This window comes from Eretmochelys imbricata, chromosome 14 (assembly GCF_965152235.1).
Source record: "Eretmochelys imbricata isolate rEreImb1 chromosome 14, rEreImb1.hap1, whole genome shotgun sequence".
NCBI lineage: Eukaryota > Metazoa > Chordata > Testudines > Cheloniidae > Eretmochelys > Eretmochelys imbricata.
In genome coordinates, this window is record NC_135585.1 from 7,996,401 (window position 1) to 8,014,605 (window position 18,205).

At 39.7% G+C, this 18,205-nt stretch overlaps 1 protein-coding gene across 4 annotated transcripts in view; it reads right to left on the bottom strand.

The window, feature by feature from the left end:
* HELZ (helicase with zinc finger) overlaps window positions 1–18,205 on the bottom strand; it is a 151,929-nt gene that overhangs the window by 28,778 nt on the left and 104,946 nt on the right. For all 4 annotated transcript variants that reach the window (XM_077832976.1, XM_077832975.1, XM_077832978.1 and 1 more), the window contains 4 exons: window positions 11,630–11,834; window positions 7,003–7,054; window positions 5,760–5,956; window positions 825–1,032 (listed from right to left, as the gene is read on the bottom strand). In XM_077832976.1, coding sequence (XP_077689102.1) covers window positions 825–1,032; window positions 5,760–5,956; window positions 7,003–7,054; window positions 11,630–11,834 — 662 coding nt within the window. The remainder of the gene's footprint in view (window positions 1–824; window positions 1,033–5,759; window positions 5,957–7,002; window positions 7,055–11,629; window positions 11,835–18,205) is intronic.

The following is an 18,205-nucleotide window of genomic DNA, read 5'->3' on the forward strand; positions in this document are numbered from 1 at the left end:
ATTTAAGCGGTAGCCAAATCTCAAATAGGACCACAATGGCATTTGACTTTATTCCACATTCACTGTTCAATTCCTAGCATGGAGACTATTTTATTCTAAGCCCTAAATCATTTCAGGTTTTGCAATGTATTTTCCTACATATTGGAATATAAATGGTTTCCCATCTATATTAGAAAAAAATCATAAATGACATATCAATAACCAGGATCCCTGGGTTTTCAGGATACTCCAGTAGGGTTATGTCCAATGCTAAAATCATACTCAAGGAAATGAATCCTCCACTACCACCAGCCTACAGTACGGTCTACAACCTTGCACAGCCTCCCTTTACAGACACACAATTCATAGCACAATAAAGCCTACGATAGAGATAGAATTTCCAAACACCAGCTATTTTCCTGGCTAGGCAACATCACGAATAATCATTTCTGCTTAATATATTTGCTAATGTTTTACAAATTATTCTAACTTTGTGTCTATTTCTTCATATCCACATCCCAAAACACACCAACTCCGTGGGGAATCTCAGGAAAGAGAACAGGTTCTGAGTGGGGCGTGGGAAATGAACTACCCTGTCAGCCCCCTGAAGAATAAGATTGGTGTTCACAAGTTGGGGATAGCATGGAGAACCCTGCCATGTGAGCACCATTTCTGTGTGTAAACAGAGGAACAAGTTTCCATTGCTGTCAAATTCAGCATCTGTCAGGAACATTCAAATTCACCTTAAAAATGACGGGTTTCTCACAATATTTTGTCTGAACTGCAGATATGGTCACCAAACAAGAAGTCGCCTGCGGGGGGATTTGAAGAAACATACAACTCACCATTTCGATTTTGTTCATGTTGCTCCTTTTCTTGATGTTGAAGTTGCTGCTGCCCTATACTAACTGGTGAATGATGTCCCAGGCCATAAGGTATAGGAGACCCGCGCCCATGCGCCTGTAACAGGTTCATATTATACGCCATAGCTGCTTGGTGTGTAATGATTCGAGGGTCAACTGCAAACCTACCCTGATACCCTGTCCACGGTACCTATGTAATATAAAAAAAAAAAAAATAGTTGCAATAAATGAATGTACATTTAAGGAAAGGCACAGTGTCAATTACAATTACTATGGCATCATCAGGAAGCACTTCTCCATATTAGTGGTGATGATGAGCTGATAAAGTACATGTGAGTGACAGGAAATATGAGCAACAAGTTCAGGTAAAGAGCAAAAATTCAGGCATAGTAGCAACGGTCACAGAGAAGAAGATTTTTGAAGAAGAGTGAGATAAACAATGAAGGCTACATTGGGGGGAGGAGGGAGATCATGGAAGTGCATCTGACAGGAGATAAGACTTGAAAAGCCACTGAAACAAGAAGGCAGGGATCTTCCCTTCTCCCAACAGCAATAAAAGCAGATGAAACTTATTAAATAAAGAAGGTGGGTCAATGCACCATTACTGCAGATATTCAAGAACAGGTTATATATATTAGTGGAAAGATGGACAGAGTAGCCTATGAACTAAATACCATGACCAGGCAGGTCACGCTCTCCACTAAATGCCCCAGTAGTCAGTGGGGCTCTGGTGGGCTCAGCAAGCAGTCCACTCACACGTTACAAGCTGAAGAACTGGGACCTAAAAATCTATGTTATGGGACATATTTTAAAAGGCGACGCGCAGGGGGGGCACGTCAAGAAGGGTCACACGCCCCTTCCGAAATGCCTAGTGGGGGCACATTCAGCAGGAAACCGCTGTGGTGAAAGGAGCAGAATGGGGGGCTGCCGGGTGGCCCCATGCCATCAGGTCCTCCAGCCCCACCCCCAGCCCTTCCACACAGCTGCTTCTCCTAGGGTCTGTACAGCCCCGCTGGAGGACAGGGCTGGGGGCAGCACCGGTACAGCCGTGCCAAAGGAACTGCCGGCATGAGGCCACTTTTCTTTCACCTAAAATCAGTATCCGGTGCAGCAGGAGAACAGAGGCCCCCCCCCGCCAGGTAACGTGGGATGGGGAGAGAACAGGAAGAGCACAAGGGCCCGGGCTGGGGGGTGGGACGGGGATGAGTCACGTGGGGAGATCACGAGCCACCCTTTGCATTCCTCCTACGAGTTGCCCATCTGTTTGAAATAAAATTCACTTCTTGAAAGCGTGAAATCCAGGGTCTTTAAAATACTGTGCATTTAGTTGCCTAAAATCTGAAAAGGAAGACATCTCTGGATCAAATTAGTTCAATCTTTCCCTGTGGGGAAGTTTATTAAAAAAAGCGATCCCATGAATAAAAAGAGAATGAAATGAATATCATCAATGCTCATTGTGACAAACCATCCTTAACTGATGGCAGCAGACAACCTCCCACATTTTTTACTCTGGATCTGAAAGCTGCCCTAAACGATATAAAAAGGCCTTTTTGTCTTACATGGCCACAGTCATTTTATCATATTTTTAATAAATTAATCCCTTCATTATTTGCTTTAAACATAGCATCTTCCAAGCAATTCGTTAGATTTTTGCAAATATTTGCCCTTGAAACCTGCATTCCTGAACTTCAGCTTTGGGCTATGTGCTTCCTCCAATTGTGTCTGTGCCATTTCAAAGTATCTCCAATATACTTCTTTTTGAAAGCAGACATCTCATTAGTATGTGGACCTTCATACCTAATTATTTAAAAGTCCATCCCCGGGGGCGGGGGTGGAATACGCTCAAACATACTGATATTTTCATATTTTTTTCTTTTGATTGGCGGTACATAGGAATATATTAGGTCTTAAACTGTAAAACAGAAAAAAATATTTAAATTATCTTGTTTTGATATCAATAAAAAGTGAGTAAGTATTACAAAGATACAGCTGCTGGCCTTCTCATTCCATTTAAATTTAAGCATCATATGCAGACTTCTGGTAACCTAGTAAAAAGAAAACTTATTTGATCTAATGAATGGAAATCAGTGGCCTTACCACTTGAAAAAAGGAGAAGATTGTGTAATCTATAGTTGCCAGATGGTTTTCATAGTTGAAAGCACAGGTTTAGAGCAGGCCTCAAAATAGCAGCCATGAATTGGATTTTCATAAAGAACCCCAACAACTATTAAAAAAGTTAACTGTGTGTGACTATTTAAAAATGTATAAGAAATTATATGTACACATGTGCACGTATATATCCTATCCCCAAAGAACCTTTCAGGATATGTGCACAACTATGTTACCGCACAACATTATTTCTGTAACTACTGTTCTCTCTTCCCCAATTTCCTACCTACTTTTTTTTTGCTCTTAGGCCTGGTCTACCCTGCAGGGGGGTGGGGGGGAAGAGAAGAGCTAAGTTGGTCTATGTTACACAACTTCATCTATGAAAATAGCTTAGCTGAAGTCGACATGCTTGGAGCTACTTACCGCGGTGTCTTCACTGCAGTAGGTCGACTGCTGACGCTCCCCTGTCGACTCCACCTATACTTCTTGCTCCGGTGGAGTACCGGAGTCGACGGGAGAGCGCTCGATTTATCACATCTTCACTAGACGCGATAAATCGATCCCCGATGGATCAATCGCTCCGGAGGTAAGTGTAGACATGCCCTTAATCTTAGATTGTAAGGCCTCCAGGTGAGCGAACGTGCTTTTTATTTGTACAGTGAAATATCTAGAACACTCTTTGGTGCTACATCAATGTATAATTCTGCAAGTAATTCCTGCAACCTAACTGAAACTGCAAGCATCATTGTATGCTCAAGTTATAGCCTCTTCTTTGACATCTCAAGGATGATCATTATTTGGCAACACTGTGGGTAAAGTCAGCCAGAATTATAGTTGCTACATCTAATGGAGAGAGAACTGGAGGGAATACTGACTCCCATTAAAAAAAAGTAGGGGGAAATCTATTGATATAGTGTGGTCAACAACAGAACCAGGCACGTAATTTCAGCAGCACAGTGCTCCACAAAGGAAAATTAATAGTTCTAAATTGATCAGCTGAACAGTTAACTGCTTGTAATAAAATTTTCATATGCTTGTAATATTTTAGCACCCAAAGCTGAGGTGAGCTAGAATCATCTTCTATTGTCTAGTGTGTTTTGGTTTAGCAGTATGACAACTTCAAAAGGAGTGCTAGTCATAAAGCAACAGTCTGAGGGAATCAGACACACTTCTTGTGATGCTCCAGAGAGAAAGATACATCTCCCATTACGCTTATTCCTTCAGGGGACTATGATGTGCACCTGTGAAGCTTCACAGAAGTGGATTTGAAAATCAGACTTACATGCAGAGAATATGGAAGACTAGAAGCATAAACTCTTGGATTTTCAGTCAAATTAGCCACAATAAGAGGTCCTGTTCAAGTACTCAGCTGTTCAACATTCAGATACATGCAATTATAGTCCTATCTATTCAAATCACAAGCTTTAAAGCAAATATCGCTATCATATAGCACAAAAATTACTTTGCACAGAATAATGAGAATGTCTGTGGTGAGTATTTAGGGTCTGAACCTAATCTTATACCACTTTTACTGGGATGTAATTCCATTGACTGCAGTGTCTCCTGAATTACAACAGGGAAAGGCAAATCGGAAAATGCCCCTTAGGCCTGGTCTACACTAGAAAATTAGGTCGTCTTTTAACTATGTCGCTCAGGGGTGTGAACAATCCATACCCATGGGCAATTTATTTAAGCCTACCTAAATCCCAGTGTAGACAATGCTAGGTCAATGGAAGAATTCTTCCATGGATATAGCTACTGCCTCTCGGGGAGGTGGATTACCTACACAAACAGCGTTTACATTGACGCACTAAGCAATGCACGGCAGCACTACACACCTGCACCGCTGTAGAGTTTCAAGTGCAGACAGGCCCTTACACAAAATGAAGAGAAGCAATTTTGAAGCCCTAAGTACTCAGCAAGCCACATTTTCTTAACATGCTAACAGACAAGCAAGCAAACCCATTTTAATTTGAGTACAGTATTATTCAAATTGTGTTGTTTACATGTTATATTTTTCCTTGTATATTTATGGTAATAAAAGTATGATTCGTAGCCTTCCAGGTCTGGATTCTGACTTGCTAAATTAATACAAAAGATGGATAATATTGTAACTTATTTTATAATCCAAGTCACTGAAACAGTAATAAAACAAACCTGTAAATTATTATACTAATTAGTGAATGTGGGGAGTTTGGGCAGAGGTTGTATATACAGTACTTTTGTTTTTATCTAAGGAAAGGACTAGGTAGATCAGTGGTTCAAGTAACTAACCTCATACCTTGCAAATCTGAGATCAAAGGCTACCATGATAATACGATCTGCTCTGAAAACCCAAGGGCTATTATGGACTACTACTACTGTGCTTTATAAAAGATGACTTGAAACCTTACAACAGTTCTCTCTTTACACTTCTACATAGAAAGCACCCTGTTGCTGCTATTCCTCCACAAATTCAACTAATGCTTGTGAAACGATATTATTCAGAAAGCTTTCAATAATTGACCATTATATCTCAACTGTTCCTGCATTCTCATAAAAAGGCCAGTAATTAATCATGACCATCTTCGTTCGATTTTAACATGGGTAATCCTCATATGACTTAAACATGAAAACCATTTTAGGCTGTGTGATATTCTTTGTAGGAGCAACATCATTAAGACCTTGCAGCTTGGTGGTCATCACCACATTCCTAGCCAGGAAAACCCAAGTAAGCATGAAAGATGCTGACACACTTTTCACTACCTAGTCTTGTGTTCATTTTTATCGATATAATAAAAGGAGAAAACAGGGAAAAAAAATGCTTACAGGCAAAGGCACAGACATGACCATATTTCCTCCATAGACAGCAGGTACGTAAAGAATACTTGTCCCAGTGTGAGGATCTATCCTTTGAACAGGGCTTGGAGATTTCCCCAGGTTGGGGTGAGGTCCAAGAGGAGGAGGAGGAGGAGGAGTATACGCTCTGATAGGATTTCCAATTAGGACAGAAGGATTGGGCTGAACTGAAAAATAAACAAAAAAGGAAAACAAAGGGAGGAAAAGAACATGAAGTACTTCAATGACTTATTTTTTTTCCCTTCCAAAAAAGGACCCTTCTTTACAAATTCACTGGGTAAGTCTTTATACAGAAGAATCCAGAGAGCATTAACCTAAAATCAATATTCTTTCCATAAGTTTCCTCAGATCCAATACACAAGCTAAGTTTTAGTGTACTTCTGGGACTGGTAGAAAGCTGGGGGAAAGGGTGGGGGAGAGGAAGGAGCAGGGGGAGTTATCTAAAAGCAGAGGAAGAGGGTGGGGGAGAGGAAGGAGCAGGGGGAGTTATCTAAAAGAGAAACTCCCCAGTGAGCACCATCTATACCTTTTTACTTAAAATTTGACATGACTGTTAAGGTGGCCAAATGACCTGTACCAATTGCACACATTACAACAATACAACCCTGGTTTACTTCTTCACTCTTTTAATAGGGACTAGAAATGCCTTTAAAATTAAAAACAAATACATATAGGTCTCAAGTCACTGTAGACTACCTGGCGAGAATATCATGATTCAGTAAATTATAACTCTGTGTGAATCCATATATCCAGGTATGTCCAAACTATGTTATAAAAGAGTTAGAGGACTATCATTTTATACCATGATTCCCTTACACAGCCATTTTGCAAGTGTAGATAGGCTCACACACGAGATTACTGTACCCATTCCAAAGTGGTGTATAGCATGGGTTTCAGACACAAATCTTCTGCCACTGGTCAGGGAAACTGTGGTAGAACCATAGTAGCAACAACTATGTTGCAACAAGGTTGTATCTAGGTTCTAAAGTCAGCATACAATGAGAACCCAGGAGTTACCTAATGTCTACTTAAAGTATGCTGAGATATCTGCTTGCTGAATTCACATAAGGAATAAATTACTTTCATAGACATAATGGTGATCCTCCCTTAACACATACAGCTGTATAAATCAACATTAACTTCACTGATGTCAAACTAGTAGAAGCATAGGAGAATCAGTCCCAGTTTCTCCAGAGAAACAGTAGACACTTACCAATTCCATCAGTTTGAAAATGGTCATTCTGATTATGATGATGACCCTTGCCCTTTAATGAAAAAAAATCATAATGACTTACTTTTTTTTACATGTTTAATGCAGACCAAACACAAAGATAGTTCTTTATTTCAGCACAGTAATAGTCAAGTAAATTAAATATAATTACAGAGAAGAGGTTGGAAAAAACAGCAAGTCTACGACTCTTCTCTTGAGTATTTTTACTTGCCCAATTCCACTGGTTCAGTACTGTTCCACCAAGGCCAGTACAAAGTTCCATTAGTAAGCACCTCCGTTTCACAGTGCACTCTGCCCATCCTTCCAATTCCCACTCCAAACCTGACTACTAAAACGGGGTATTGAAAATTGCACTGTCCCTAGTCTTGCAATATTTGAAATGCTCCCATTTCTCCCTTTTTCCAAAGATATAGATTTGCTTTATTATTATTGCTTGAAACGGGAACTACAAGCAATTTGATACATGGATTTGAAATGACCAGTTTCACTCTAGCTTCTGTTAAGTACCTCTGCCTTTGCAGGGTCTTTAGGATCTTATGATATACACAGCATTGGGACACAGGTTCTCTGAGGATTTGATATCTTCTTTGGCTTCAAGTTAAAATTTTAGAACAGAAACACTTGTCAGGATAAATATTATTATCATTATTATTATTATTATTATTATTTTGGTTTGCCAGCTTTGAGTACCTTGATCATCTACAAAGAACGGATAAAAGAACAAACTTTTCCATCATCACAGATGTGCAGGGAGAAAGCAAACAGCTGTTACCAACTTAATTAATTATTGGCAGCTTCCCTTCATCAACGTGTGCACATGCGTGCACACCTGACACTCAAAAACGGGTTTCCAAAAGTGTCTAGAGCTTTAGAGCACTCCCTGGAAGCTAATCTCTAAACAGAAAAGGAATACTTGTGGCACCTTAGAGACTAACCAATTTATTTGAGCATAAGCTTTCGTGAGCTACAGCTCACTTCATCGGATGCATCCGATGAAGTGAGCTGTAGCTCACGAAAGCTTATGCTCAAATAAATTGGTTAGTCTCTAAGGTGCCACAAGTATTCCTTTTCTTTTTGCGAACACAGACTATCATGGCTGTTACTCTGAAATCTCTAAACAGTAACAGCTATCTTCACACAAAAATTATTTACATAGATTTTAAGCTTTGATACTTGATTTTCAGTTAGTTTGACTTTGTTTGTATACATTACATTTACATTTTGCTGAAGGGAACTTTTGATTATGTATTCAAAAGACATGTATAATAAGGGCTAAGGAGCTAATCCTTATTTGTATAATTTGTAGGATAAGAGCACTTTTAAAAACAAGAAGGCAGTCACTTACATAGGAAGGCTGAAAATAAAGTAAAGAATAAGCAAAAGGCCTGAAAAGCTGTACGTATGTAAAAGTCTGCTAAATGTAAATAATGTACTAAGGCAACCATTTTAGAAACTGACTGGAAAATCCAACACGGTCAATTTAAGCATTGTTCACCAAAGGCTACCTCCAGACTAGGAGGTAGGGTTGTGAGTATAAATAGCAGTACAGTAGCAGTGGAGGTATGGCTTAGCGGTACTGAGTACCTACTCCCCTGCAGGTTTGTATTCAGCCTCTGCTGCTGCTACCCATGCTACCACAGCTACACTGGTAGTTACACTCCTGCTAGTCCACATCAAGCTAGCGCAATTATGTGTACACAAGCAGGGGAATCACACCCCTACTTCATCGCGTAGACGTAGCCAAAGAGACGGCAGACAGTAGTGCTAACATAATCCCTTTCTTCTACCGCTCAACAGCATATATCACATTTTATATGTATTGCAGAAATACTTCCCCAAGTCAGAAACATTGTATGTTATCACTCTTGAGATTGTATATGCCGCAGTGAGGGGAGATGCAGTAGAAGTGATGGGCCAGTCAATTGCTGCTAAGCTATGCTGCAGCAGTGGAGGCAATAAAGCATGGCACCATGCACCCTGAATGATAATCTGAGATTCTTTCAGTCATTTTCTGTTAATCAGTCACCCCACCTTTTGCAATTCATTATCAGTTGCTTGGTCTTTATCCCCCTGGTATCTGCTACCCAGAAGGGATGACAGAGCAGATCTACAGAAGGCCTGGAACAGCAGATCTTTGGGATGAGTTCTCCTCTGCTGGGTGTATTTTACATTAGAAAGGGAGGCTACATTCAGCGCTATCACTCCTACATGTTAATGAACACTTAGGCATCAACTGAAGAAAGCACCTAAGCACCTGAAATCAACAGGACATGCACACGCTCAAAGTTAACCATGTTCCTAAGTTCTTTGCTGAATAGGATGCTTTTCTGAATCAGGAGATGCACTCTCAAATTTAAAATATTTTTAAAAACCTATTTACTTTACTTGCCCAGTAGATAAGTCTAGGCAGTTTTCCAGAAGTCTGAGCTAATTAATCAGTTGTCTAAGTATAGAGACAGGTGGATCTGACAAATGTTGACCTATGCATAAAATAGATTAAAGGACAGTGTCAGACTGGTCTCTGATTTTCTTATGGTTTTTTGGATTAATATTATTTTTGAAAAGAAAATTATTTATTTTTAATAGTTGTGTTTAAGCAAACAAAACCCCAGAAGCTTTTAAAAAGGGGCTATTTGTATACTAAGAGACCTAATACCAAATCACAATTTAGTCAAGTTTTGTGCCTTATCATCACCCATTTGTTGTTTACATAATTCTATTGCTGTATTGGTTTATGCTGTCAGTTGGTATCAGATGGTCTGTTATATGCCCATAAAAGTTCTGCTTGACCTAACAAACTTGCTATGCTTTGTAGCAATTGCTTTCAGGGACCGTATTTTCAAAATGTGGAAAGGTTGTCTCCTTTGACTAAGATTCTGTATGTAACTGCAGCACATGGTGATTTTTTTTTTTAAATTTACAGTGCAGTTCTATACACGTAATGACTCTGTACAAATGGCACCATGGAGCTCTCAATGGCTTCTGGATTAAATTTACAAATAAAAAAAAATAAAAAAAAATTTCCGCTACTTCCCCCAATAGCAAACGAACCCAACCTGAGAGCTGAAAGTCAAGCCAGCTTCTTTCTGGTTTGTGCAGCATCACCATTAATAAACACAACTCCATTGCCTTCAGTTAGGTTTCACATTAGGCCTAACAATTCTGTTGATAATGCACATGCCAGTACAGAATCCAGCTAACTCCATATTAGCTGTTTTGGCCCTGAAGGGGTCACAGATGTAAAAAACTTATTAAAAACTATTAGCCAGGATGGGCAGGGATGCAAAACCATGCTCTGAAGTGTCCCTAGCCTCTGTTTGCCAGAAGCTGGGAATAGGTGATAGAGGATGGACCACTTGATAAACTACCTGTTCCGTTCATTTCCTCTGAAGCACCTGGCATTGGCCACTGTTGGAAGACAGGATACTGGGCTAGATGGACCAATGATCTGACCCAGTATGGCTCTTTGTAGGTCAAGGAAGACATTTTATGCTGAATAAGCACTGGGGCAGATGTAAGAAGGTACCAGTTTTACAGAGTCACTTTTCAGCGTGGATCACAGTTAAGCAATACCTCTTGAACTGCACAGATATCCATAAACTCAGTACAGAACAATTCTTGGGGACTAGTCTTCCTATTTCTTCAGTAGCAGAAATACATCAGCATCATTCAGGTCTCCAGCCTCCTCTCCACTAACAACAATAAATGTTATATTTTAAAAGGCCTAACAAAAACAGAACTAATCACAGGCTTTTAAAACTTGAAGGCAAAAAAAGGGAGCTTTATTACTTATTGTAGTTACTTCCTACGTGTGTTCAAGTATTATCTGCTTACTTTACTCCTGTCATCTCAGATGACAACTTGTCAACTATGTTCAGATGGAATAGCTCTTATTACTGTGATGATGTAGGTGGAAAGAAGATTTTCAGATTTTCAGTTATATCCTTGACGGTAATTAAATTTGGCCTTTTGATGAACAGCAATCATCAGTTAATGCTAAATAAATACTGTATTTCAATACAGTTAAGGCAAGAAGGGACCATTATGATCATCTAATGTGACCTCCTGCAAAATATAAGCCACTGAATTTCACCTAGTAATTTTTGCACCAAGCCTAAAAAAATTGTGGTTATTGTCACACGGGTTCTTTGTTCTCCCTCACTGGTCTGTCTGTATCAACCTGTTGTGTCTTCTCTTAGACTGTAAGCTCTTCGGGGTAGGGACTGTCTTTTTGTTCTGTGTTTGTACAGCACCTAGCATAATGGAGTCCAAGACTGGGGCTCCTAGGTGCTATGGTAATACAAACAATAAAAAAAATGAATGAATGGTGGTTGAGCTAGAGCATATCTTTCAATAAGAGATCCAATCTTGTCCAGCCCACGCTATTGCTAAATAAATACCACCTTGTAATGAGGTCTAGTGCCTGCTTTTGAAATTGTTGAAGGCCCCTTCGGCAATTGCATTGACACCATCAACTGCAAGTCTGTATATGTGTGGAAGCTATTTTAAAACAACAACCAGCCCAATAAACCTTTTATATCATTTCTCGACAGGTATTTCTACCTTCACTCCCACCTCCTGACAAACTTCATTACCAGTTATGCTTTACCTTGGGTGGTGATTGTTGCTGTTTGTTGATATTTGCAGAATGCTGCTGTCGCAGAGCCCGAGGGATAAACTCAGGTGCCAGTGGATTCAACACATAGGTTTTCTTTAACTCCAAAGCCTCCAACTGAGCCTTGATCTGTTCAAACGTGATACCATGGAGGCTCTCATTCTCGTGACACAGGGCAATAAACCTCTCCCAAAATTTCCTATGGAAAACAGTTAGAAAGAATAAGATTTACCAACTCAGGTTATAGTTAACAGAGGTTTTACACAGCAAAGTACAGTTTGTATTTTTCCTACATGCCCATCTTACACATCATGCCTCCAATTCTGCAATGAGATCCAGGGGCTGGGCCCACACATCCATGCGGAGCCCCAACCACAGAGTAGGCATAAGGGTCTGTCCAGGCAGATCAGACTGCAGCCCTAAACCTATGTCATATCATATCTGATTCCTATACCTATGTCAACATAAAAGCAGAGACTGCACTAACCTGGAAATTTTATGGAAGAGCAAACACAAACACCACAGACTCTATTAAAGCTCAAAAAGCCAAGTGCTCTACAAAGAAGATTAGTATCATTATCCCCATTTTTTCAAATAGGGAAACTGAGGCATGGGGGAAAAAGTGACTTGCCCAAGGTCAGGCAGCAAAGCAGTAACAGAGCTGGAAACTGATTTCGGGTCTTCTGAGTCCCAGTCCAATGCCACATCAACCAGGCTATATTGCCTCCTCTGGAAGAAGGAAGCTGTCACTGACAGGATCAGAATTAGTTTATTCACTAATATCCTTAGCAGTGTTAAACTGCAAAGTGCAGCTGTACTCATGGCCCCAAGCCCTCCCATTCCAAAGAGTCCAACCCCAGTGGAGGGGGAAGGGTAGAGGCAGCATGCCCTACTCCATTAACTGAGGCAGGTGGAACAATATGACCCTGAGTTTTTATTGATTTTCTTGAAGTAACACTACTAAATACAAATCACACAGTATTTGTCTGGTAGCAATAGTGGGACAAAATATGGAAGGACGGTCTTGCTGTTAAAGCACAGGACGGTGAGTTAGAAGAGCTAAATTCATTTCCTGGCTCTGCCACTGATTCACCACATGACTTTAGGCAAGTAACCTCTTTGATCCTTGGTTTTTCCATCTGTAAAATGGGGTTAACACTTGCCTACCTCCCAGGTATGTTGTGAGGCTTAATATGTTAGTACGTGTAAAACACTTGAGATCCTTCAATGGCAGGTATAAATGCAAACTGTTCTTATTATAATACTTTGTATATATATAATAGGGGTTTCCAGGTTCATGTAAGAAAAAGGATTGTATTATTTTCCCCTATAGTGCTGTAATTAGTTTTTTTTTAATTAAATAGCTCAATAAATGATCATTTCAATCTGTCATTCCAATTTCTCAGTGTGACTCATGTAGAAGTCTACTCTTTTTTTTTTTAAACACATGTGACAATATCTATTGGTAAAACATTTGATTTTAGAAATTCTATCAACAAATACTTTTTCTGAAAAGCAAGCAGAACATGGGACAGTCATTTTCCTCTGAAAAAATTTAAATCGGTCATTGTTTAAAAAACACAAAACACAACAACAACCAGGATCTTATCTCCTTTAATCAAGGAAAAATTATTAAATTATCTCCTTCAAGCAATGAAGGGTGATGAAAAATAAAAGATGTAGGGGAAAAAACTACATTAGACTTTGAAAAGATGAAAACCCTAAAAGGCACACTGAATAATAATCCGTCTCTTTAATTTTCATTTTTTTGGTAAGTGATTAAAGACGACAGGCTGACAATATTTTACACTCGTAAACGTCTGCTGACAATCTCAGATTGATTTCTGTACTGGAAGGTGTTGAAAAAATGGAAGGCCTGTATAATGTATTTCCATTATTCATAAGCGATTGGGGTGCCTGCTTCTTCTGGTTTTTCCTGAACCTAAGGTAATAAGAACTATAGTCATATGTAGATCTTAAAGTGCCTTACAGAAGATGGGAAATATAATTAATGCCCGCTTTACAAATGAACATCCCATGAGGCCATCCGAATGAGCAAAAAATTATTTTTAAAAACAAAAGACCGTGCCTTCCTGGGCAAAAATCTGTTTGGCTCTTCCATAGGAGAGAGAGGCCAAAACACAAGTGTTTTGTGTAGAATGCACAAGTGTTGTAGTCCCCCAAAACCTGTATAACTGACATTCTGCAGGTCTACTGCACATTGACCTGCAAAAAGGATTCAGGGATCAAAGTTCCTTGATCCACCTATGGCCACCGGGCATACAGAGAGGAGCTTAGTGGGTGGTCACGTTCAAGGAGCAGAATCTGCCAGTTCTGGTCAATAAATGGGGAAATACTGCCTTTTTTGTTCTATATTTGTACAGCACCCAGCATAATGGGGTCCTGGTCCATGACTAGGGCTCCCACATGCTATGGTAATTTAAATAAATAATTATAATAAAAAATGAGTTCTAAAAGCAACGAATGCTATAGGACAACGTGGACGTGATGAACCATTGCTCTGCATGCACTGTGGAAGGCAGAGAATCTGACGCAAGAATGGAAGAAGCACAGATAAATCCTGTTATCTCCAGAATTTTCAAGAGAGGAGCAGTCCTAGAGTGAAAATCTAGCCACACTAAAGTCCATGGCAAAACTCAGGTTGACTTCAGTGAGGTCAGGATTTCACCCCACATAGGTGAAGATGCAGAAAATAAATAGCAAAGCTCCATTTAGCTCCAGTGGAATTAACATTCCAGATGCTGGCTGAGTCTTTGCCACTGGTATATTTCTCCATGCCCATGTATGACATGGAATTATTTTATCACAGCAAGGAGTCTAGACTTTATAATACCCAGGCATCCTAGATATTTCAGAATATTTCTTGAGCAATTTTATTAGAAAATGAGTTGATTAATGGGGTGACACACTGTGTATTTGCAGGTGGATAGTTTTTCCCCACACCTGATCCAACACCTTTTGCTTTAAATTTTATAAATTACCCTAGTGTTGATGAAAGAATGAACGAAAAGATTAATACTGCATTTAAAAATAACTCTGCTCACTGTCTAGAGCCAGAGATGGAGAATTATTCGCACAAATACACATTTATTTAAACCCTTTTCATTTCATTTAGACTGTTCAGAATGGCAAAGCACAAGAATAAACCAGGCTAGTCACACACAATTTCTCATGTCATACCTCACCAAGTTTAGGGAATGTTTTGAAGCATCGGATCAGAAGTGCTGGCAACTGTAACAACATAGGAAACATACTCTATTTGCTACCCCTTGTCTCCTTCTGCAGTTGGCCTTTTAAGGAACCAGGACAGGCAATCAGCCTAGTTCCAGGTGGCAAGCTCACCCAGCCTATGGCAATGTAGATCCTAAGGAGAGAAGCCACTGGTTGACCAGTGCCATTCGCAGGCGAATCTGAGGGAGGACAAGTGTCTCTCTTGCAAGACCACAGGAATAGTTACTAAGGGTAGGTCTACACTACAAATTTACAATGGCGCAGCTACACCGCTGTAGCATGTCTGGTGAAGACGCTCTAAGCCAATCGGAGAGAGCTCTCCCATCAGCTTAACAATGCCACCTCCACAAAGAGGCACTAGCACTGCCTACACAGGGGTTTAATGTCGGTATAACTACATTGCTCGCGGTGTGGATTTTTCACACCCTGAGCGACACAGTTATATCGAAGTAAGTATGTACTGTAGACCAAGCTGCATACACATAAGAATTTAAAATAGCCATTCTAATGCCAATCTTTCGCTGTGATTTCATGTAAATGAGAAGTGCGCTTTTAAATTTCACTATATAGATGACCCATTTTCTGCAGGAGCATCAAGTCATTTGACTGTAAGGCAAACACATTTTGCAAGTATTTAAGTGAGAATTAAACAACAATATGGAAATATAATGACAGAGCTCTCTGTGATTACTCAATGCAGTCATCAAACCTACCGCAAAGCACCAGAACTCCACTGAGGCCCATGCACTTTTGTTTAAAATGCACCAAGCAGTCTCCCTACACATGGAACACTTGTACTGGGATGTAAGAACAGAAAATAAAACACTGCCATCTCTGCTTTGCAGTTGCTCCTGAATTTAAAGGGAGCGTCTGCCAAACAGCCCTGTCTAGTCTGCCTGTAATATACAGAAAGGCAATAATTACCCGGGGCTACTTCACATAGCTCTCTACAACTACAGCTACAAATTCCTGACTCACTTTGACAGGTATTAGAATATTTATAAAATTCAAGAACTCTCTAAACTTTTTTTGAGGTCTGTTTTTCTGCACAAAATGTCACTTCTTCCAGACTTCTGAATTTCTCTTGTGCTAAAAAAGAACTCCCTCTCTCTTAATAGCAGAGTGCCCAAGCCCTCCAGCAGGAGTTTCAAACAGTAAATATTTAATTATTCAGTGAAACAAGACAATGGCATATTAAAAGCATTGCTCAAGACACATCTTCTTGATAAAGTTCCCACACATTGCTTACTTCTTAATTAAAGAACTTTTGGTTGTGTAAGTTTTGCACAGAATATACATAAAAGCTGTTGGACTTGGAAAGGCAGACTGGACCATTAGCTGTCAAAACTGCAATTTAATGGCGGCCCAGGCCTACATTTTCATAAATTTCAGACCCTTTAAAGGGGCCAATTTCTAAAAATGTGTTGGGACAGAGTGTACCTCTGGAACCTATCAAGTTGGGCACTTAAAAAGTTCAGAGACTGAAAAACACTAGTCACTTACGAAAATTTGAGCCATAATGCTTTGCTATTGGGACTGAAAGGGGTCAGAATTTGGGTCTCAAGGTCTTTCTCAGTACCCTGAACCAACAGAAGCTGGAGAATGTATGGGATGAACTGTATGCATCACTTAAAAATGATGACCCTTGAGCCAATCAGCAGGCCACATAATGGTCTGTGGTACTAATGGATCCAAGAGCCTTGCCCCCTTACTGAGCAAACCCAGTGTGTCCCAACAGCCCACGGTGGGGCAGAGGAGTATCTGAAACAGACCGATTTCCTTAAGTGTGATGACCAGGATCTTTTCCAATACACCAAGGGAGAGAACCAGGAACCTCCAGAGCTGAAAACATGAATTGTCTCTGCAGCTTGAGCTAGAAAACCAAGCCCTGTAGTTGGGAGTTGTAACAAACTCACATCATCTGTGGCTCAAGTACGAAGGAGTATGGGTAACAAATGCTGACCAGTGAGTTACATAAATCAGGCATGTTCAAAAATGCAAGCAAGACACATGAATGGTACAAATAAAACACCCAAAAATCCTTTTGATTTTAATAACCAGTTAGCAGCAATAAAGAAAAGGTTATTTTGATGCTGTCCCCTTAAATAAGTATTTAAATTCAAATTATATTTTAATAAATGTAGTAGATAAAGGTTTGGTTTCCATTTTCTAAATAAAAGGTATTTGGGCTTCTCTGAACATCTCCATGAACATCAGAAGCATTGTAATAGAGACACTGCTCAGGAAAGTGAAGTCAATGTAAAGGGACAAATGACTTACACACACACACACACACACACACACACACACACACTTTTGCTGCATTGTTATAGCACAGTCAGTGCAGCATTTCTTCTACTTCAGAAGCAAGCTTAAGGCTCTATCTCTGACCATCTGAACATTTTGCCCCTTCCATAGAAAGAGAACCCTTTGAAGACAAAGACCTTTACATCCGTAAAATGATTGTTTAAATCTCCTACCATTTTTCACCTTTCCTTATTCATGTCTTCAGGAAGTTCATTTATTCAGCTCCCATTTAGCTTATTCTAGGTTTACAGAGAATAGCTAAACGATGGCTTTGTGCTTTCCACTTTCATATGACTGCCATGATGTTTCACACAAAAAACAGTTAAGTAATAAATCATGCTATTTTTCAATGCCCAAATTTAATTGCAGTATTTTTATTGACATGCAATGTTATAATAAGCACATTAAAAACAGCTGAAAATGAAATGGAGGGTCTTGAGCTACTAGTATCAAGTACAAATTACAGAATTAGCAAATACAACAAGAATGCTTTGTCAATTACCCTTCATTACATATAGAAATGCAGGCTCTTGAGCAAGTAACAAACAGCTACAATGTGATTTTGGAGGACACATTAAGAATCAAAGATGGGTCGACCCTGACTGAACACTAAAGATCCTGTGGCACTTTTCCTATGAGTAGAGGCCCTTGCATAAAGTTTTCCCGCCCTTACTATCTCACTCTTCCTCAGCTGGTTACCCTCACTACACCTTTGGCTTGTCTTTTCTTCAGTTTGAAAGTCCACATCAGGCTCTGACAATGCTGCATTTCAGTTTCCCCTACCTAAAAACATTTCAAAGGAGCAGAGTCCTAAAAGAAGATACTGTTTTCAACCATACTGAAGTCACTTCTTTATTGGACAGAGAAGTACCTTAACTTGGCATTCTGTCTTTTGGTGATCATATCTCTGCTACCTTCATGTTCAATTCACAGAGATTTTGGACTTGATGAAAAGAAAAGAAAAGAAAAGAAAAGAAAAGAAAAGAAAAGAAAAGAAAAGAAAAGAAAAGA